Here is a 23,511-nt window from a genome sequence, read left to right as displayed (position 1 = left end):
TAAGTTTTAGATACATGAAAAAAAATATTTACTTATACCATTAATCTAGAACTCATTTTTCACATTCAGTGGTGAAAAAAGTACCACCACACTGAAAAACAGCTGTGAAGTGGCAGCATATTAATTTTAAGTAATGTTGAAATCACTAATTTATAAATATTTATTAAAATACATAATATTAAAAGATAAGATATTAATGCTGAGCTAACTGTACTGATTCTTTTCTATCTGAAAAAAAAAGGTTTAGAAAGAAGTGTTCTGTAGCATATCCTATCACGATGTATACTTGCTGCAGAATTCATGGGCCTTTCCCCAAAGTCAGACCTTAGCGATTGCCTGGGGATTTATTTATTTCATATGGGAGGATGAAGAGGGGAAGGTGAGGAGAAGTCATGTTCTCAGAACCAACCTCTTAAAACCCTATGCACTTGAAAATTGTTTACCTATGAGAACCATCCTAGATGGTTTAGCCAAACATCACACTCTATTCTGGAGTGTTTCTTCTTCCCTGGGCCTCCCTGAATAATGTCCATTCCCTTTTGAAGCTCTGTGGGTAGCCCTTATTTTTAAACTTCCATCCATTCTGATTTTTGCCTCAGGTCCCTGATTGACCATCCTGCATCCCTGTTTACTCCTTCATCCCTGGAACATCCTGTGCTTTCTGCTGCACTGAGCCCTCACCAGGGGCACAGGGCCTCTTCCAGAAGAATTGCTTCCTCCCAGAGGAGGGTTCACCAAAAAGTAAGACAGGGTAGCTGTGTACATATTAGATTTTAAATGTAAGATACGGCTTATTGTCTTATGTATGTATCTTGCTATGTAAGAGAAGGAGAATTTCAATATTTTTACTTGCTCTTGTGACTTGTTCAGCATTGATTGAAAAACAAACAAAGCTAAAGGGAGAACAGTCTGGTGTGGCTGTCATAAACAAATGAGTATGTAACAAGCCCAAACCCTTTAAAAATGCAGCAGATACTTTGCAAAACTGCTGTCTCAAATCAGCTTTCTAAACTTCTCTAGTTATATTTATTAGTCTGTGGCTGCCTGAGATATCAATGTGTCTGGAGATTAATGAAAAATATTTATATACTTGCTAGCTTATCCAAAGTAGCATAATATAGCAATAATACATGTTTGCAGTGTGCATAAATTATATATTTTAAATTTTCAACAAGCATATTTATTTATTTATTTTTAAAATTTTGCTAGTTTATTTCATGTTTTACAGCACTGTACGTTGTATATATAATTTTCCTTCAATTTTTGAACTCTTTATGATCATGATTTTTGTCCCCATAATTATTTTCTACATGATGTCTAACGTTCTGGTCAGCATACTTCAAGTCATTCTCAGGTTCTGCTTAGTTCAGTAATAAAGCCATCAGTGTCTGTAATTTGGGAGGTGAACCAAAAATCATGGAGTTAGTTACATTAGTTTAAAATCAACTCACTGTGAAAATAAGATTGCCCCTAGTTCTTTATTATATGACAGCAGGCTACTGCTAACTGGGCAGTACATTGTAACACAACACTGTATCACAGCAGGAACAGCAAAGAATTGAAAGCAATATTGAGCTGGATGAATTTTAATAAACCCAGAAACTAATAAAGGCTTTAGACTAGATATTTCAGTATACTATTATTTATATCTTTTAACCAGCTTTAACAAGGTCTTGGGAAATGCTGAGTATATTTTACTTCAGGTAATCATGGGATCACAGAAAGGTTTGGATTGGAAAGGACCTTACAGATCATCCAGTTCCACCCCCTCTGCCATGGGAGGGACACCTTCCACTAGACAAGGTTACTCAAAGCCCCATCCAACCTGGCCTTGAACACTTCCAGGGATGGGGATAGTCCACAACCTCTCTGGAAAACCTGTTCCAGTGCCTTATTTTCTCTCCAGCCTTTTCTGAAGCAATACTTTACTAATTTTTCAAATGCAGATTTCTCTAATTGCAGATACCTTGGCTAAGATTCATTTAGCTGAATTTAGACATTGGAGTGGCCCTCTGCATTTCAGTTAGACACACTGTCTTGCCAGTATAGTCAGTTGAAACAAACAGGCATTTTTCATCTTTTATCTCAGTCTTAACATTTAAATCACTTGGTATTTAATGTCAGCCCAGAAGTGCCTATTTTTTCCCAATGGCTATAAAGGGAACCTTGAGTGGTTAGCTCAGATGCAGATGTCCTAAATTACGTTACATGAAAAGCACCCTGTAGTTTTCAGACTGACAAGAAATATTGTTAATTGTAAAAATGGCAGTCCTGGTGCTTAAATCTGTGGAATCTACACCACTGACCCAGTTGCTTCACTGTTGAATTTGCATTAATTTAGATTATATTTTGTCTTCTACAGACATAATGTATTTTAGAACACATGGGGAGACCCAGTCCATGTGCCAATATTTGAATCTAATACCGTCTTAATAAGTACTCTGGTTTAAATCCTAAATTTTAGATAAACTCAGTAAGATAATAATAGGTCAAATGAAGATTCACCTCTTGGAACTACAGCATGTTGATATTTCAGAAGTTTGGGTGGAAATAATTGTAATTAATTTAATCTTTATTATAAAGAGATTGCCATTACTACAATTCATTTTACATTCTCTCTGTAGCTGGGGAGATATCACCACAAGGCAATGTATCTTTTTTGTCTTAGAGTCTTAGAGGAATCACCACTTAGATGACTATCTCCCACATTGGACATTTAAGTTTTAAATTACAGAAGTGAGCTGATAATTAGCTACCCAGTGAAAGGGCCCAGAGTTTAGAGCTCATTTGCTTATTATCAGAATTATCCCTTTCAGAGGCAATATCATAAAAAAGCAGTGAGTTAAGTTTTAATGTCATATGGTGTTCTAGATTATTTGTCTGCAAAACAGAGAGTAATTAATGATCCTTAACTCTGATGCCATTTCAAAACAGTGAAAGTCCTAATAAGTCTTTTGTCCCATTTAATTTATTATGAGAAATAGTGTAACTGAGATTCTGTTGATTCTCTTGAGAAATTTATCCCATGGTCTACATGAATTCAGAGAATCACAGAATCACAAAATATACTGAGTTGTTTAAATGTGGCTTAGTGTATGTACATAATTTGTATGTGTATATACAGCTACACACACACACAATATTAAATCTACATTATTTACTGCAAAATTTGTGTGGTTTAAATGATTTATTGTCTTCTGTACAAAATTTGTTTAGAAAATTTTTATGTGACTACTTACCTGCCTCTTAGTTGTTCTTTGGCACCTGAGTAATTTGGAATAAGCCTTCTTAAAAGAATTAACCTTCCTATGGATTGGTCTCTTTTACCAATTTTTTGATGTTTAACAGAACATCTGAGCTATTTCATAGATATTTAATCAGCTTTCTTTCCTCGTGTGAGTCTATTCTTAATTTCTGTGCCCAGTTGAAACGGGGGTCGAATGTAGGAATTGTGTAAAGACTTACTGAAGTGTCATTTTTAATGTACACCTCTGTTTACACATAAGAGTGCCTCATATAAAATTGTATAAATATACATAACTGTGGTATACAAAAATATATATGATAATTTCATACAAGCATAAAGCCAATATGTATGTAATTGGTAAATCTTTTATGTGAAACCAATGATGATCAGTTTACAAGATACTTTAGAATAAAGGCCTGCAGTCTTTCTAATGTTGATAGTTGACCATGCTTAAGACTGAGCCAAGCAGAAGCCAGAAGCTATCTCATTTTGCAATTGTTCAGCATGAACCCCAAGAAAAAGTTCCATGTTCTTAAAGAATTTTAACTCCCTAAGGCTTTTATTCAACAGAAATTTCTGATTCACATTCCTGAAAAAGGGACATTAAATTCTTCCTGTATTTCCTCCACCCATAATTTTTCCCCTAAGACAGTGAAAAACATTTAAAAGGGAGATTCTGTTTTAAATAATTAACTGATCCCTATTCATACCATGAGTATTAATGAAGTTCTGTGTCTCTTTCAAACTAGCAGCACCTGAATAGATTAAAATAGATTAGAAAGAATAATTGCTGAATTTAAAAGTGAACTGCTTATTAAATCAAAGTAGTCTAGGAGTTGTTTTAGCAGGCAGTCAGTGTGGAAACCATTTACCAGTTGCTAGGATGTCTCATTTATAGCGTTGACCTTCAGCTATATCAAATCACTGCATTCTGTGAAAGAGTGGAGAGGAACAGCCAACCTACCTGTACGTTCCGCCTGGTTTCTGGGGCTTGCTGAAGTCAGACACAATGCTCTGGCAATTTACAGTAGTGCCAGGAATGCCCAGGATCACAGGAAAATATACTCCCATTGGAAACTATGCTCCCATCCAGCCCACTCAACAGATGAGCAGAACTCAGTGGTGATGAGTAGACATTTTACCCCAGTGTTTATCTCCTTCAGTGGCTTTTCCTGTCTTCAGTGTTTTTCTGTGTCTGTGGAGAAGATTTTTATAAATAAATAGGTGTGTATAAATTAACACTGTAGCTACACTGTGAATTCATGAGATATATCAGAAAGCATCTTCTGCATGAAAACACATGAGCAAAGGGCTGCAATTTTTTCAAGATCACGAGAAAAAGACAATGATTTTCTTTATAATAACCTATTGTCTGGTTGTTGAAAAGATTGTTTTAAAGAAATAAAACTGAAGAATCATGGATTCTTTTTTAATGTTGAATAATTAGTATTCTACACTGTTCACTTCCTAGAAATGAAAATAGATTTATTTTTATTTATTTTGTATTTGTTTTTAACAGGTAAAGGATTGCTCATATTAATGGTCACATAGCAATTTTTATCATCATTCCCATTCCTTAATGTATCATGCTATTAATTTTTCCTAGACTTTTCAGTCTTGCATGCTAACAAATTAAAATATGCATTTTGATCTGAAGTATTTTATATATGTTATCATAATTAGACAATCTCATTCAAACCAAGATAACTTTAAAAGATGCGAAGAGAGAAGTGCCATCCACTATGTTTAAAATTGAAACTCACTTGGTTTCACCTTACTAATACTGCACAAGAGGTCAAAGTCTTATTATTGACAGATAATTAGACATTATTTTGAATTGTGCTTTCATAGGGAAAAATATTTGAATTTTGATTATAATCCATTTAGAGAATTTTATCATTATAACCTACAGTTTTCTCAAATACTATCAACAGCATTCCTGCTTAAGGAGGTTAAGGGAGTTTCAACTTTGTCAATCTCATTTGCATCATTCATCTTTTAGTCATAATTTTAAATATAGAAGATCATTTATTCACAGTAAGCCATAATATACTTCCAACAGCTCCATATGCATGAAAAGATGTACTTTACTGAATATGCTTTATGCTCACATTTTATGCCCACAATTAATACTCTCTATTAGATCAGGAAGGTGAGGGAGAATAGGAAAGAAAAATAATGCATCTATCACTTAAAATGTGCCTGTTCCCTTACAGTGTAAGCACTGAATTAAAGAATTCAGAAAATATTTATTATTGCTAATATATAGGAACAGAGGAACATGTGTCTGGAGGAGAGCTTTAGCAATGGACTGCATATGTGAATAATTGGGAGTAGGCATTTTGGTAAGAAATACAATTTCTTCAATTGTAATCCTATCACAGGAAACCGTTTCTAAAGTCCACATAAGGCATTTTAATTTTTAAGAACTTATGGGATGTTAATATGTAATGAAAGCTCCCTCTAAAATATTTGCTATGGAGTAACGTGCTCTTCAAATTTCAGTCAATTGTTCTCAAAGTCAAAACTTTCTATCATGAGAACAAAATGTACCATTATGCTGTTCTGTCTGCTGGAAGATCAACCTATCTTTTTTGTCACTGACAAAAGGTACATTTTTGAGAGTATTTCAAACAGGAATGATCAAAAAAGCAAGGAAGAACTCATTCAAAAATCTTTAACAGATTTAAAGAGGGATGGATATTTAACTTGTATAGTGGGCATTGAGTTTGTAAGGCCAGTGATTTATTACTTAATAAATATTTAGGCTTGATTACCTCTTATTAGTATCATGTTTCATCATACAGTATCTTCTGAAAATGTAAAAATACAGCACATTTTTGAAACATTAATAACAATCTGAAATATGTATTTAATTAAAAAATAAAAAAGTAAAAATGGCCATATCGGATCAGTTGTTTGTGTTTGCCCTGGATACAGATGGCACAGTATATTGTCTCCAAAACTGACCAGTAGTGATGTTTAGAGAAAGTGTAAAAGAAATGATGCAAATATAAAATAATTCTTCACTTAGTACCTTATAGCTTCTGACAGTCAACATTTTGCAATCTTTTAAATCTCATTTTGCAGTCAACTCATTGTGCTTAATACATTATGGAGGTCTCTTTCCTGAATTTATTTTAATTAGTTTTTAAACCTCTCATATCGTTGATCCTCATAACTACATGCTACCATGAGTTCCACAATTTAATTATATATGAAAATATACTATATTTTGGTTGTACTAAGCTTCTGGAACAATAATTTAAGTGGTATGTCCCAGTTCTTGTCCTACAAGGAATACCTTACTTAATTCATCCAGAAATTGTCTTGAAGGGGGAATGCAGAGAAAGGTGATCAGGTTTGCTGATGATACTGGCCAATTTAGAGTAGTAAAAAAGAGAACCACAAGTGAAGAACTGAAGAAAAACCTTGTGTGGTGGGGCAATAAACTGGCAGTTAAAATTTTGTTTGAAGTAATGTAAAATGGAGGAGAGAGATAAAAATAGTCCTAGCTTCACCTTTAAAAGGATGGGCCCTGAAGTGACCCTTGCTGCAGACGGGCCAGCTCTTCAAGTTATGACGGATGGTTCAGCTAAAATGTCAGTGATCACCAGCAGTCAAGAAACCAAGCTAAAAGTTAAAAATTATTGGGGAAAGAATAAACTTCATAATGTAATAATATTAATGCCCCATATCTTTTTTTTCAGAGTAGTAAGTAGCTAGTAAATATATACTTAATGTACCTGTGCAGACAGGGATATATTTATTTTATATATTTACTCTCATTTATCAATAATTATATTGGCCTATATTATTATTTTGCAGTTGTTTAGTATTGCAGGATCATTCTGGGATTCTTTCCAACCAACTATGTCTTTGAGTACCTTCAATACCTTCAATACCTGGCATTTCTTACACAGTAAGTAATTTATGAGTATGTCAAACATCATAGTTCTCAGCACAGGTTTTTCAGAAATAAAAAGAGAAAAAATAAAGGCTTTGTCAAGCTCATCAGTTTGTTTTCATATGAAGTTTGATGCTCAAAGGTAAACTAAATACACACTCCTTGAAAGTGCACTTCAGTTTTTTATATTCTCCTTCAAAAGGCACTTTCATCTTGCACACTTAATTTTCATCTGTTCTTGCCAACAAAGCATGTATTATAATCTGGATAATTTTAAGAATCTAGATGGAAAGTGGCTGAACTTCAGAATTCTCCTGATAAGGGAACCAGAAGAGTTTATTATTTTCCTGTTTCTTATACAGCCCCAAACTACCATGAAATGATGTGTAATACACTTTTGCCAAATACCTTTGTGTGAGAGTTCAGGGACCCAAGTCATTAACCTGCAAGGCTTTCATTGCCTTAAGGCAGTAGGGCATCTATGTTAGTTGTCCTTTTCCTATACAGGAACTGAGGTGCAATGGATGCAGGGAAAAGTACCGAGTGAAACTCCTCTGCTGTCCCATGGATATTTTGCACTTTGATTTTATGCCTTGGGGCAACGTTTTGTGGGTGTAGATCAAACTTAGTTTTACATAGCAGACCTCCCAACACACACTGTACTTCCTGAGAGTTTCTGCCTTACTTTAGCACCTCTTAAACGGCTCCACTTGTCTAAGAATCTGCTTGAGCAGCTAAGCCCTGCAACTTCTACAATATACCTGGCTATTAATGACTGAAGTGGCACTGTGTTTTTTGTTAACCTGGCTTATTTCCAAGGGTACGAAAACTACTGGTAAGCAGCTACCGCTAATGCTAAGCTTTATTATTTGATTCTGAAACATAAGTTCTTAGCTGTAAAGAGTATTCAAGAGAAAAAAATAGAAATCCAGATATTTTACATCTTCGAGCTGTGTTTAAAGAAAAAGAGATGATTATTAAATGTAATTTGTATTTTTAAAAGATCTTCTTATCAGAAATATGTAATTCTATGAGTGAAGAGCTAAGTGTGTTACTTATGTATTACACATGGTTTAGTTAGTCCATATGTGATCAGCACAGTGTAAAAGAAGACAGCAAGAGTAGAAAAGATTACTTAAAATTTAGCACTCTAACCAGCTTTTTGTAGCAAGCACTCCAGAGCCACTGGGGAATCTCTAACCCTAGAGATATTCAGATCTTGACTAGAAAAGCCCCAAGCAGCTTGATGAAGGTCTGAAGTTAGATGCAACTTGAAAGCTGGCTCTGCTCTGAGCAGAGTGGTCCAGATGATCTCCAGAGGTCCCTTCCAAACTAATTTTTTTTTCTGTGGCTCTATGAACAAGCCTGTATGTTCTATGCAGTATCTAGAGCAAAAGTAAAATAGGATTAGGGATCATATGAGCTGAGTTAATTGCCCTGCTAGCATGAAAAGAAGAATACTGCATCTCAATGCCTTTGGATGTGTGTGACCTGAATTCAGCATCACTGCAGACTTTCAACAAAGAGGTTTTGAACTGTCTGGCAGGCAGAACTATTTTCACTGCCCTTTATGAAGAAGATGGATAGTAACAGATAAAATTTGATGCAGAACATTTTTATCTCTGTGTTTAGTGCTCTGTATACAAATGGCCTTTTTTGCTGCCTCTGTTTTGGAATTAAACTACAAATAAGGTATTTCGGCTGGAAAATGAGAACATCTTTGAGATGTACAGGGACTCAATATAACAGAGAATGATATGGTGACAGCAGTGGAGCGGTATGATCAAGCAGTGAATCAGGTGAAAGCTAATGTGTCCAAAATATCAAGTCCAATAAACAGCAGTTTTTATTCAACTTGACAGCTGTCAAATGAGTAGGACGAGGCAGTCAAGCAGTGACTTCGTTGTAGTGGACAAAATAAAGGGGTCGTGGAGGGTATGATTCACTCTACAGTTAAATGGGACAGGCTTGAGTTCCTAAACACCTTTTAAGCATGTTCTTTTCATATCCCTCAAGATGTGAAAGGACTCCCTTTGAAAGCAACACAAGAGTCTATTCCCAGTGGAACTCTAAGCTGGTCATTGTGGTAGTCTGGCAACAGTGAAAGCCAGAGCAGGGAGAAGATGGTGTGGGCCCCTCTACCAAAAGTTACAGAGAGGGCTTTGTCTTGTACTTCCCTGTTACTCTCAGCTTTAGGCACAGTGCCTTCTGGATCTCTTCACACCCTTTGTTCTATAATTCAATTATATAGCAAAAGTACTGTACTGTGGTTGTGTCAAGCTTCTGGAACAGTAATTTTACTTATATGTCCCAGTTCTAGTCCAGAAAGGAATTCATGACATCCAAAAATTATTTGGAAATGGGAATGCATAGCAAGGTGACAAAGTTTGCTGATGATGTGGAATTAGAGAAGTAAAAACGAGAGGTACAAGTGAAAAACTGTAGAAGGACTCTGTGAGATGGGAAAATAAACTTGGAGTTGAAGTTCAATTGGAATAATGTAAAATGCTGGATACGAGAAAATCTAGTCCTACCTTTACCTTTAAAATAGTATTTTACATAATTTTAAAACCCCTTCATTTTACAGCAGTATTTTTCTTTCAATGTAGCTCTGTATGGGGCTAGAAGAAAAAAAAATGGAACAGCTTTCATCTTTTATGAGAACTTCTTTGTGTTGGTCATAAAAGAGTTTATAAAGGCAGGAACAAAAACAAAAATGGGAGGAAATATTAAAATAATAGCATCTCAAGAAATGCTACTGAGCTGTTAGTAAACTCGTACTAAATAACTTTTCAGAGAGTCTGTGATTTTCAGGGCAGTTTTATTCCAGGCTCACCTTGGAAGAACTAACATGTCACTGAATCACTCTGGAACTGTTTCTTGCATAGACATTGAAGCTGATCATAACACTGAGTACATTCTACATGATGTTTTTTATTTCTTAATCAATATGGATATTCTGTTGGAAATATGGAATTAATACATGCAATACATACAGAAAAAGAACATTATCTTCCTTATAATTTGAAGTACATTGGGTAAAGTTGAGGGTATACCTTTATTATACCAAATAAAAAGTTTATTACAAATAAAAAAGTTTATCAGTATTAGTTATTTGGAACAATATGGGATACTCTTGGACAAAAGGAAGGACTGAAGCTTTTATTTAAGCTATTTCAAAATTATATGGATACATAGGACGTATATGCCCTAAGGCTGCAGATAGAGCAGTTGTGATAGAAAATATTGAAAATATTTTCACACCCCAAATTTTTAATGAATACTTTTAATAATTACTTACTAATAATGGTGGCTATGTGATGTATCAGTAAGATGACCGAAAAGGTAATTTGTAAAATGCAACTTCATAAGGTTAATGACCAATATCGTGTTCATAGGACTAGTATAAAAATGAACCTTTTCCCAGTCAAACAGTAAATTCCCTTTGGAATAATTATTATGACCTTTGATGAATTAGTGTTACAAGGTGAGCTACTTTCAGGATGGAAATTTTAGCATTACAGTACATGATACAAACGTGATGGATTACAACAGTCCTTCAGCCTTGAAATTTCAGATTCTGAATAGGCGGTTTACTCACAATGAATTCTAAGCACAAGGCTGCAGTCATTAAGCCAGCACAGCTAAATTGAGACAAAGCACTTGAGCCAAATTGCACTGTTTCACTTGACAAATCAAGATTGTCAGATTTTAGTGTCTTACAGATCACATTGAATAGCATAATCGGTTTTGGTGCTGTCTTTGTGGATATTTAACTTAATTTAACAAAATTTATTCCTGACCTTTCTTTTAAAATATTTTGCAATGTTTTTCTTTTCTAATTTTCAATAAAAAGAAAAAGAAAAAAAAAAAAGAGGGCTGCAAAACCTCTTGTAAGTGCTTTAAATAATGGTTTGAAGGGAAGCGATGTTTCTGAGAATTGGTTGCTGCATCAGTACCCAAAACTCCTTTGATGACTTTGTCAAGAGACTGCTCTACAACTCACCTCATCAACTTGCATACACAGTATAATAGTTGAAAGTAACAGTTGGAAAATAGTAAAATTCTACAATGAAAGCATGGTGTTTACAAACTACTAAAATATTATTGAACCGAGTAATGGGGAAAGCAATTATGTCTTTTTTTCTACTCCATTACCAAAAATATGCTATACCCAATTTGTTCTATCAGTAAACAAGTGTTACAAATAACTCTTCTTCATGAGCTGCAAATTGGAAAGTGCAGAGCATGCAAGATATGCTCCAGTGGAAGTCTGTCAGTTTCTGCTGGATATCTAAGTTATATACAGCAAAGTAAGCCATGGATGTGGAACAGCTGAATGGGGTTTCATAAACAATCTTGATTTATAGCTGTGTAGATGCAAGAAAAGGCAGTTTTCTTTATTTTTCGTGTAATTCTGGTTGGTTTAGCTCGTCTAACACTTGGGTAATTTCAAATTGGCTCCTATTTCCTTGCAACCCACCAAACATACTAAAGGACCTTAGGCAAGCAGGAGAGGGGGGACTATTCTGCTCAGAATATGTTAAAAATAGTGCTGAAACCTACAGCATTTCTGTTCAGAGAACTACAAAACTTTGCTTCAGAAATACTTCCTAGACGCTATTCCAACACAGAGGAGTAGAAAACATAAGCGCCATGGTGAATCTCTTTGACGTGCCTTAAAATCCTGTTTCTAGTTTATATGATGACCTTCATTCCAAATGGTATTTTAAATATTTTAAGATTTGGATGTAATCTTGATTTAATAGGAACTATATCTTGGTAATTAAACATTGATTAATAATTTTTTTAAGTATTAGAAGCAGCTATTTGACCAGCTTTGCTTACCAAAGCAGCCATATTGAAGAGAAAGCTATTTTAAGGCTCAGCTCTCTACAACTCCTGTGTGTAATATTCACTGCTAGGAACAATGGATCTGTTGGGCTTCAGCGGATTTGTTCACTGTAGTATGGATGTCAAACTTTAAATATATGTATTTGCAGCACCAGGCCCTCAGGATGTTTCTATTTTTATTGCCCATCTGTAATGGTATTACAGTGACCTGCTAGTGTAGCGCAAACTTTGGAAAATAGCATTTTGGGCATTCCAGTGTTTGGAGAGGAAATGTGTGTATCAAAGGCCCTGAGCTATATGGATGCTGTTTATTTTGGGAATAAAGTCCTTGGCTGGATCAACATTTCCTACAGTGAAAAGAAATATCAGAGAAGCAATGTCTGCTCTGGAAAGGAACGCAGGGATAACCTCTTGCTCATGCAGGACCTCATACTTTTGGAATCAGGGAATTCGGAAAAACACATCCCGCTTGTGGAAATAATCGACGGCGGGATGCTCCGCTCTGCTCCGTGACACGCCTTGCCTAGGCAGCAAATAAAAGATTTTCCAGCCACACTGTAGCCTCTTGGCAGCCGGGCGCCTCGACCCGCAGGCTTTGGCGCACGAATCGCAGCTGGCCGCTCGGTGTCTGGGGGCGAGGAGAAGCCGCCGGCCGCTTCCCCAGCCCGGGGACAGCGGGACAGGACCTCCCTCTCCTCACGCCGGGCGGCTTTTCCCGCCTCCGAGGCTGTTCCGCGCCGGGCCGGCGGCAGCGGCGGGAGGCCCCTGAGGGCGGCGGGAAGGCCCTGCTCCTGCCTCCCGGTTTGCAGCACGGAGCGTCCCGCTCCCCGTGCTCTGAGGGCAGGGCGACGCTGGGCACTCCGAGCCCCGGGAGGAGACGACCCTCGGAGAGGAAGGAGGAGGAGAGGGGAGGAAGCTTGGCTTCCGGATAACCCCTCGCTCCTGAGGGATGCTCCGCCGGGGAGTGCCGCAGGGCGGGATCGGGGCTCTCGGATAAACGATCGTGTGGGAGGCTTGAAAGGAAAAGCGTACGAGAGGTTATCCAAACCGAGAGGGAGAGGCGGCTGCCCTCACACCTAATTCCCAGAGAAGGGTGGGTGTCTGCCAAGCGGGAAACCATCTCGGCGACAGGACAGGGAGCCCTCAGGAGGGTCAGAGCAGCCGGGGGAGGCGGAGAAGCCCCGATCGTGAGGGTTCATTTTACAGGTAAATCCCGCAGCCTCAGCAGGGCTCCTTGCCAAAGTGGATTTTCCTGTGCCATTAAAGAAGTAAACCTGTCAAGTTAGGAACAGTACTTGAGTGCTGAATCACGCAGTCCTGGTTAAGAAAATTAATTATCTTGATTATGTAGTTAATGAGAGGTTTTGAACAGGTTTCTGACGGCTCTCAGATGTCAGCTCTGCACTGTGACTGAGCTGTTCAGAGACACTGGTGGAGCAGGCTGCCACAAGTGTGATAAATCCTCTCAATCAGTGTATAGAATTTAACTTTATTCAAATTATGTTCTTCACACGAGGTAGGTCACTTTTTAAATGAAGCTGGTGGGTGCACTTAGGTTGAAGAAACATGCACTGAACATCACCAGCACCGGGACATGTAACAGCACAGATTTGTGCCTGCAACACCACTACCTCCTTGTATATGGAGATAAAACCTGATAGACGCACTGTTTTGGCATACTTGAGGGCTCTTGATTAACTTTCCTACAGTTTCACTTTACAATTTATCACACAGTGAAGACAAGACTGGCAATTTCTTTTAACAATTAAAATTTTAACAGTTTTAAAGGATCTTCTTTCAGAGGAGTCATGGAGGAGTTCATCAGTAGGCATTTTCTTGATATTTGTTCTCAGTATTTGGGGGTTTCTGGCAAAAGCACTGTGTAAAAAATGCATTAAAAAGGCAGTTAATCTCCTAAACTTGTCAACAAATAAAAAATATAATGCATTTTATTTTTACAAACAGCTGCAACTTTAGTAAACCACCTCTATCTTAAGTTCTAGATCTTGGCTTTAAATGTTCAGTGATCCTGCCTTTATCTCAGGTCTGTAATAGATACAGAGCAAATATCAATGTGGCAATGCGTAGATGATAGAATTACTGATTTTTTTTTCCCTCTTACACAGTTTGGAAATCATTAAGGGGTCATTTATGCCTAAAACTTTAATATTTCTTTAACTTTCAGGACTATCTCAGCAAAAATATAGAACTTATTTTTGTAAGCATGGAAAGTACATGTTCCAAAAGATTTTTATCTGCATCATCAGATGAAACTGAGTGTTACCTGTATGTAAAGAGAATTAAAACAGAAAGTGATCAAAACAGCAGAGAAAAAGAGGAACAGAAAAATTTAGAACAGAGCATAAACAGTGGGAGCAGGTACCAAGCATCACCGTGTGAACTCCTCCATTTATCAGAAAGACAACACAAGTGGCTATTAGATAAGCAGAATTGTGATACAGCAAGACAAACTTGTATGAGAGAGTTTTTCTGTTCTAAAACTTGCAGTAATGAAGGATTGGCAGGTAGAGTATCAGAAAATGAACTGCCCACCAAAAAATGGAGTCCTGAAAATGAAGACCAACATCCTGTAGAAGATATCTCCCTGAACGTACATAGACAGCCTCTTGAAACAGAGTTGCTCAGTGTGTCATGTGCTGCTGACACATATCAAGATCTACATGTACTAAACCCAGCCCAAGTGCAGCAGAACAACAGTATAGAACAAAATAATAAAATAAATGGGGATAATGCGCTCAAACAAAATTCTTCAGTTACATCCTTAAACAGACACTTGTTTCAGAAGGAATTGTTAAGTCAAAAGTCTGTCTCCAGTAAAAGGTGGCAACAATATCACCTTTTTCAAGTTCCGTTTTTGAGTCGTTTCAGTTCTGTATTTTTACGCATAGAAAATAAGAAAAGTAATTTTCTGAAAAATGTATGTTCTACAGAAGACAAAAATTATTCCAGTAGCAATAAGAAAAGTACTGCAGAAGGAGATAATAAAGAAAAAAATAATTCATTGTATAGAATTCCAACATTTAAACCTTTTAAAAGTATACAACAACTGGAAATCCCTAACTTTCGATTCCTTAGGATTTCAAATAAAATGAATTGTAAACTATCATCAAGTAACTTTAGGGAGACAGATGGGAAGAATCTTGAAGACAAATCATCTTTGATGCAATATGAACTGATACATGGTGTACAAAAAATGTCTGAGGTAGGGAAACAAAAATTGCAAAATTATAAAAGCAGTGTCAGAGTTTTAACTGTTGATCCTGCATTTAAAGAAAAGAATAGCCCACCAATTAACAAACAGGAGCACAGTGCTTTGGCAGAAGGAGAAGTATCTGGAACTTACTTCAGATGCAAAAGCACTGACATGGAACATAATAAAATATTTGCTGAAAATTACTTCAAAGATAAAATACCAGAAAATTCAGAGGGTGATGATGACCAGAAGTCAAAGATTGACATTTACATTAGTACTAAAAATATTCAGAATGAGAAATGTGTCAGCTGTAATGATCTTTTGCAGAGAAGGGGGAGGAAGCGCACTAATGAGAATGTGGGAACATTTCATATACAGATGAGTATTCCGGTAAAAACAGAAGTATTAGAGAAAAATAAGTTAAACCTACACTGTGGTGTGCACGATTCCAACAGGGATATTAGTTTGTATGAAGCACAATCAAAACTCACCACAAAGGAAATACTTGATTTCCAAAGTTATGTAACAAAAGATACTACATTTGAAAGTAATTCTCCTTGCAATATTGTGCAGAATTTTCCAGATAAGAGAGTGAGCTGGAATAATTTGAGGGGGAAAGAAATGTTCAAATTTACATTTTCATTTCAAAACACGTTTTTTGCATGGGTCAGGCCACGGACTGACTCTTTCCATGAAGATATGCCCACGTGTCAGGATGCCAGTGTTACACCTTGGTCTCATTGCTGTGACACATTAAATGAGCAGCGTGATGCTCAAGAGTTGGTAAAGAGCACTATAAATAGGAACCACAACGATAAAATATTCATGTGTTTGCTGGCTATTATTTCAAAGCATCTGAAGGTGGAGCTGCTAAAGACAATTCTTGCTTCCTTTTTCAGTAGCACAATTACTTTATTGGCAACTAAGGGTAAGTCTGTGCAAGAGGAGGAACAGTCTTCATGTGGCAGAAAGCAAAATCAGTTAAACTCATGCACAGATGATACTTTGAGACAAACCACAGGATTTCTTAAAAAAAATGAAACTCATCTAGGCTTTGTAAGTTATAAATTTGTGGAAAGCATTGATTTTGAGTTACATAATGGATGCCAGAGAAAATGCTCTTCTAGAACTTTAGGTGAAGAAGGGTACACTTTCCTACAAAGAGGAGCCCTCTTTCATAACCAAAAAAACAGATTATGTAAGGGGAGACATGTCAGGAAACACCACCTCTTATCCAGAGGGAGTGAAAGGTTTGGCACTGATTTGAGGTCAGTCAGTCACAAATGCAGTATGAAAAAGCAAATTTTAGCTCCCAAATGCCTGATCTTGCTGCAGGGCTCTTCTGATTTTTCTTCACTACGTGAGACCTATTGCTGCAATATTACAAAAGTACAGTATCTCATAAGAGCCAGTCTTAGATATCAGAGTTACTTTCCTGCTCATTCACAACTAAAATTTGAAAAGGTACATAAGAAAAGTACAAACCAGGAAATATCAGTAACTACTGTAAAGCAGGAGAACAAACCAAGCATAAGGCTTAATAGTTCTTTTCATGTAGAAACAGTTAAAATTTTCCCTTCAGTTTTATATGAAAATAAGAAACACAAAACAACTGGATATAGAAATTGCATAACTTCTGCAAATAAAGTCACTAATGAAGTAGCATATACCATGAAAAAATATTTGGGTACTTCTAGTTATATAAATCCTGATGGAAAAAAATATGTTAATTCAAAAGAGATGCAAATTAATTGTCACAATTTTCTTTCTAACAAATCTGCTGTTTTTGACACATATGAAAAAATTCCCCTTGCTACTGATTCTGAAGACTTTGACCAGATCCCAGTTGAAAAGCAAGACAGTTCTATCAAAAAGAACTTGTGTGAAGAAAGTACAGTCACTGGTTCAAAAGAGATTCAGTGTTTGCCTGTTAAATCAAATGACGTCTTAATTCTACCTGAGCAGCCAAAAGCAACCACAGAAAAATATGATTCTCTCCTATTGCTAGATAGCCAAACAAACAAACGTGAGAATTGCAAAGACTTAGATACTTGTAGCCCACATCTAGTAAATAAAAAAGTAGAAGACCAAAATACTTATTTAAATTCTGAAAAGTTATTTCCTAGTTCCTCAAATACTTATCAGTCTGTCACTTTGCCATTGGATAGCAGCTCTTTTGTCAACAGAGGAATAAGTGAAGATGGGCACTGCAGGAGTTCCTCAAGTGCGGACAAACAAAAGCCAAGTGAAACAATTGCTGCCAGGGTACAGTATCCATCCATGGGAAGTTCTGCCATGACAGATACATACTTGCAATTACAGGATAAAGAAACAGCACAGCTTTCTTTACAAGGGCTCCAACAGGCAAATAAGACAGGCAGTTTAGAGCCAGCAACTTTGGAACAACATCTTGAATATGTAAAAGAACCGGAAGAGAGAAATTATGATCAAATGCATGTAACTAATGAAAGTCAATGTGAGACTGTAATGAATTACTTGATTATGTCATATTCAGAAGATAAATCTAAAACATTCATTGCTGCAGAAGAGGAATTAAAAATGCCTTTATCCATAATAAACAATGGATGTCTTAAAGATGTAAAAGATAAGTGTTTACTCTTAGAAAAGAAAAGCACACATGAATTTGAACTGAAGAGAAAATTTGATTTAGTGCTAGAAGAGCTACGTATGTTTCATGAAATTAGCAGAGAAAATGTAAACAATTTATCTAGTTTGGAAACAAACTTGCACAAAAATTATTGGGAATTAAATAACTCAGAGGGAATAGATGAAAATGTGGCAAGTGTTCCTCAAAAGGACATATGCATTTCTTCTCCGATCTGTGGTACCACAAAAGGAAAAACCATAACTGACATTAATGAAAGTTCATTAAATGAAAAAATATTAAATGAAAATGAAGACCAGGAAGTATCTAAGCAATATGCTATTTCAAGGCTGTCAAGCAAAGAATTGCTGCACTCACCACTTACAGAAGGTAAGCACATGGAATTAATGTGTCTTATGTAATTTTAAAAAATTTATATTTTAGGCACTATTTGATTTGCTTTAAAGGTGTATTTATCAACTCAAATAAATCCAAGTTTTCATGGAATTTGTGGTTTGTTGGACAAAGGTACTTGCCTATGAGCAGCCAAATGCAAAAACCCCTACGCTACTACTTCTACCTGCACACTGTACTGTATCAGGTGTAGCTCAGAATTCAGCTCCAGGCTTGCTCAAACCTGTATTAATGCACATTCTGTTACAAATGGTCCATTTTTTCTTTGATTTCATCATAATGAGCCCTAAATTCCCTAAATTAGTCAAAACTTCAATGAGATGCACCTTCACAGAGAGAAAAAACTCAATTAAAACATGATTAAATGTTTACAAAGGACACAACTGTTCCTTCCCACTGATGCCATGGATTCAGTCATAGAATAGGTTGGGCTGGAAGGGATGTTTATAAGTCATCAAGTTCAACTTCATTCAATGAGTAGGGTCATCTGCAAGTAGATCAGGTTGCTCAAAGCCCTGTCCAAAATTATCTGATCTTGAAGATAACTAAATAACGCATATAACTGTAGTTATGTTTATTCAAAGTTTAGATGCTGCTGGTTTTAACACTTCTAAATTTTTTCCTTAGAGAAGTATAATCCCCACTTCAAACAGGATGTGGGGAAATCTGATTTGTAAACTTTAAGACTCCTGCCCCATTTAGTGCATAATCAAGAGATATTTAATGAGTAAAGGAAGGACATCAAGAAGAAAACCAGTTGAATGCTGTACCTTCTTTTACAAATAGCTCAAATGTGATACTGAAATTATTCAGGCACTCTTCAAGCACTGTATTTATCAGATTTTGGACCTGAAATTCAGTTTGCAGAAGTGATGTGTTCTCACAGCTGCAAATAAAATTGGTAAGGGATACGCTTTAGTCACATTTGGTAAATGATCTGTTGAAAATGCAGCCATCTCAAAATTAGCATCAGAAATAAATTTTTCAGGGATTTGGCTATAAATTTATAAGGTAAAGATTTCAAGGGGATTATGAAGGTAATTATTGTTTAGGAATAAATTAGAAAAGTGTCACAGAAAAACCCCAGAAGGAATTCCTTTCGGTAGAGCTTTAACAGTATAAAGTGCTCTGAGTTACACCTGAATGCCTTGCAGAGAATGAATACCTAACAGGTACTGGGTAAATGGCTCAGCAGATGATCACTTTTCTGCCTAAACCTGGAATAAGATGATCCAAGTGGAGCAAATTATATGTCACCAGAGGATTAAAAACTGCATTATTGCATCTATGCAAAGGAGAACTTCATGAGATGTAGAAGTAGCTTTTGTCAAGCCTCTGAGAATGAGACTTTGTATCTTTGTTAATATTACCTATGGTGAGCACATACATTTTAATCACACCAACAAGAACCACAAAAAAATAACTAGATTAAACAAACTTAGTTATTTGTTTATAGTAATCAAATTAAAAACTTGAATGTTGTATTTATGTTTTTGTTTTAACCCTATTTAGATGCAGCCTATAGAAATCCATACACTTGGAATCCAGCATTTTTACCCTGCACACTTTTTAAGGAACAATGCTGTAATTTACAGAAAGAAGGAGGTAATAGTTATATTATTCTGCAATTTATACCACAAATTCCAGTGCTAATACACTTATTTCTCAAACATTTGTATTTGTTTTCTTCCCTTTTTATTTCTATCTCTATAGAAATCACATTTGATTTAATTGTAGGTTACTAGAAAAGTGTCCTGTCTTTGACTTGGTTCACAGAACAAGTCATGTTGATGAGCATTTTTGTTCTTTGGAGAGAAGAAAAGAACTTTAACAACATGGGGTTTTCTTTGCTGCTTATTTTGGAGCCATTTGGAACAAACATCTTAGGGCCTCCAATCATTGTGAGATAGCACAGATATACTAAAGGGAGAATATGGTTCTTTATACTTCTTTTTAAGATTTGCAGTTTTTTACACATTGTGGCAGGAAATTCAGAAGGATGCTGTGAAGTGATATATTAGGATTTCAGAAAGCATGTTTTGGCAATTTTTCCAACATATGGAAACATTTAGTAAGAAGGTATTTGGTTTATTTTGAAATGAAATACTAAAATTTGTCAAGAAAAGGCTATAGAGAAACTTCTGTTTCACTTAGTGAAATCCCGAACTGCTGTTTTTTATTCCCCATTGCATCTCTTAAAACTGTTGCACAATTTTCCGGTTTCAGAATTCAGAAAATAGTTTCCTTCATTCAGGCCATTCTGGGAAATAATGAGATTGAAATATTCAAACAGTTACAGATGACCTCTGGTGTTCTTTCCCCCTATATTTTATTGAAATTATGTCATCTTGAGAAAATATTTCATATAACAAATGTTGCAGAAAATTCTGCTCTACTGCTTTGCTCTTTGTCAGTAATCTCCTAGACTTTACATTTTTTGTGACGTAGATTCTAGTTTCTGACTAACATAGTAGGTATTGTTATTGCTTAGGGAAATTCAGTTTCCAGAATGCTGTACTGTGCATAACACAAAGTGGTTGATATGAACATCTTCTTGGAAGTTTTGTTCAGATGAGAACAAAATGAAACATTGCTTGCTAAATGAAATATTGTTCCTCCCACGACTGAACCTGGATCATTTTTCCTTCTTTCCTTGCTGTTTTGTCCTTCAGGACCAAGGCCAAAGGAAATCAGATGTTTTTTCCACTGCCATTATGTCATTTCCCTTTACATTGCTTCCTAATGTTCTCTAAGTTCCTATCTGGGTTTCTCCAGAAATGTTTGGGAAGAGACCTTAGCAATGAGTGACTCCTTTTTTCCCACCATGATTTGCTAAGAAATTGTGCAGGTTGTTGGGCAATGGCATATTTCTAGGGCATTTTATACCTTATTTGCAGCATTTTGTTAGAATCAACAGGAACAGTATATTCTTCCAGCAGAAGAAGCTGAAAAGATTGAATGTTCCCTTCATCATCCTTCTCAGTTGATAGCAAATAGGAAATTGTTGAGTATCATGTTACCTTGAGGAGGTACATTGGCAGAGACAGTTCCCTTCCTTTTACACAATGTTGCCTTACAGGTTATTCTGAAACCAGGTTTTGTCAGTAGAAATACTGTATTTACTGTGCTGATAGGAGTTAGTGTCAGAAGTTTTGGTGATATGTGACTGTCTCCCTCTATTTTTCAGTAGGATTCTGAGCCATCACATCTTGTCACAGAAACTGTGACTGCTTTGGAGAGGAGATACCTAGGTGGTACAAGAAGATTTATACTCCAGCAGTTTTGCAATTTACTGTGAATAACAACTATGTTTTCCTGGCTATGTGTAAACCCATAACACTTGACTGATTTTCAGTGCATGCCATTCCTCTTCCAGCTGGCTCTTATGAGTCTTAGAAAAGACTTAGCAGCACTGCTATCTCATCATTGACTTAAGAACTGAACTTTGGGATTTTTTTTCTCATCTCACCATTTAAAATTCTTGTAAAAGACTTAGATAATTTTTCCTCCCCCTTTAGTAGGATACCACCTGAATACCTAAGGGTCTTATGCACTCACTATTTGGTGTCCTGACTAATTGCTCAGTGCTTCATCATTTTATAGAATAATGCAAAATAGAACTGGAAAAGATCTTGAGAAATTTGACACCTTCTTCCAGATGAGTCATTGTCCTAATCTCTAGTTAGCAAGGTCATGGTCTTCTGTTCTTCCCCAGTGAGTATTATTTTATGCAAAACAGAGTAACTTCTAAAAGATGACTGAATCATGCTTCAGACTATTACTTGGTGCATACCTTACCTAATAGAATGTGGAACAGAAAATAGACATCCTCCTATCCTGCTTTATGTAAAATGAGTGGCGCAGGGCAAGGCATCATGACTATTATCACCAGTAGAGTGGTGCCTTGCTCTATAATTTTGATTTTTACATCTAAACCCCTCAGACTAATCATAAGTATTAAAGAATATCCACCTCAGCATACCCACTCTGTCCTGAAATGTTAACTTGTATCAAATTGTATGCCTTTGCCAGTCTGTTAGGAAAGTTATGTAATGTTGGGTTGAGATCATTCTAATGAGAAGGAATCTGCATATGACCCAGCTGTGAACATTTCCTTTTCAGCCCAAAAGGATCCATTAGATGCTCTGCAGCTGAACAGAATGGATGTGGGATAGGATGTAGGAAAGGATTGCTTAATTATTACTGTTCTAATTTATTTATCTTGTAAGCTTGTAATTCTTGTCTATATCATACAGAATTCTGGGTTTGCTTTCATGTTGTATTCTTTCTTTTAAATATAGGATTCTTTCTGTCTCGTGACATCATAAGAGTACAGCCTCTTAAAACGTGCAAGGGCCCCATCAGGATTGGGCTCTCAAGAAAGGCTCGGCCAAAGCAGCTTCATCCTTATCTGAAATGAGTTGCTGGATTCTTTTAGCAGCCTTCACATCTGGGATCACTCTGCTTGAAAACTGTTGAAATGTTTTACTGTTAATTTTTTTTTTTTGGTCCTTTGATCTTTGTGGTTAAAGGCGTTTTTAGATATTAATATTGCAGTATTTGCTGGTGATTTATTTAAGAATACTCCTGTGAATACTTGATAGCAAACGGATTTATAATGAATGTTTACTAGTAGAAGTTTTAATGGAAGGGTGAATTCCTTTTAAAGTTTATGTAATATTAATAAAATCTGTCATGTATTTTTCATCTATTAAAATATACAGTTGAAATTTTCTGTCACATTCAGACATCCTTAGAATCCTCTGTGTGTTTATGTAGTTTTAAAAACTCAATAAATATTTTTAAAGAGATTTGTTACAAATGTTTAGAGTGCTGTAAAAGAGAATTTCAGGAAGCTAAGTTTAGATTGCTAAAAGGAAGATTATGTTTTAGGCTTCAGAGGTTGTTTCCTCTGAGGTACTTTCAGTTCCATGTACTTGTCCTGTTAGACAAAGAGTGGGAAAGGAATGAAGCTATGAATGCTGCAGACAGATTCTCTTATTCTGAGGGTCCTGATTCCATTGCATATAACATGGAGGCAAAATAGCAGTTCCATAAATTCTGGACACTATGTATCTCAAGAAATGGGAACACCTGGGCTGCTCTGAAGCATACAGGTCTTGGTTAGGGACATATGCTAATTGTTACTATACAGATATTTATATTATAAAGAATAGGGGCAGTTTCAACTGAATAAAAACACCGCAAGAAACAAACATGCATGAAGTCTGAAAAGAAAATCCCTGAATGTCAGAACAAGAGTAATCTAA

The 23,511-nt window shown here is 36.2% G+C and overlaps 1 protein-coding gene across 2 annotated transcripts; it reads left to right on the top strand.

The window, feature by feature from the left end:
- Window positions 1-12,611: 12,611 nt before the first annotated feature.
- Window positions 12,612-22,930, top strand: RAD51AP2 (RAD51 associated protein 2). 2 transcript variants are annotated; one of them, XM_085056902.1, is made up of 3 exons: window positions 12,619-18,217; window positions 19,754-19,846; window positions 22,543-22,930. In XM_085056902.1, the coding sequence occupies exons 1-3, from the start codon at window positions 14,233-14,235 to the stop codon at window positions 22,659-22,661; spliced, it is 4,197 nt and encodes a 1,398-aa protein (XP_084913028.1). In that variant the 5' UTR covers window positions 12,619-14,232; the 3' UTR covers window positions 22,662-22,930. The 2 variants fall into 2 exon arrangements, with proteins under 2 accessions (XP_084913027.1, XP_084913028.1); XM_085056901.1 differs by lacking the exon at window positions 22,543-22,930 and having other exon boundaries at window positions 12,612-18,217; window positions 19,754-19,986.
- Window positions 22,931-23,511: the final 581 nt, after the last annotated feature.

This window comes from Lichenostomus cassidix, chromosome 3 (assembly GCF_008360975.1).
Source record: "Lichenostomus cassidix isolate B80296 chromosome 3, HeHo_3.0, whole genome shotgun sequence".
NCBI lineage: Eukaryota > Metazoa > Chordata > Aves > Passeriformes > Meliphagidae > Lichenostomus > Lichenostomus cassidix.
The sequence above is the reverse complement of the archived record's forward strand: the minus strand, read 5'-3'. Positions and strand labels throughout refer to the sequence as shown.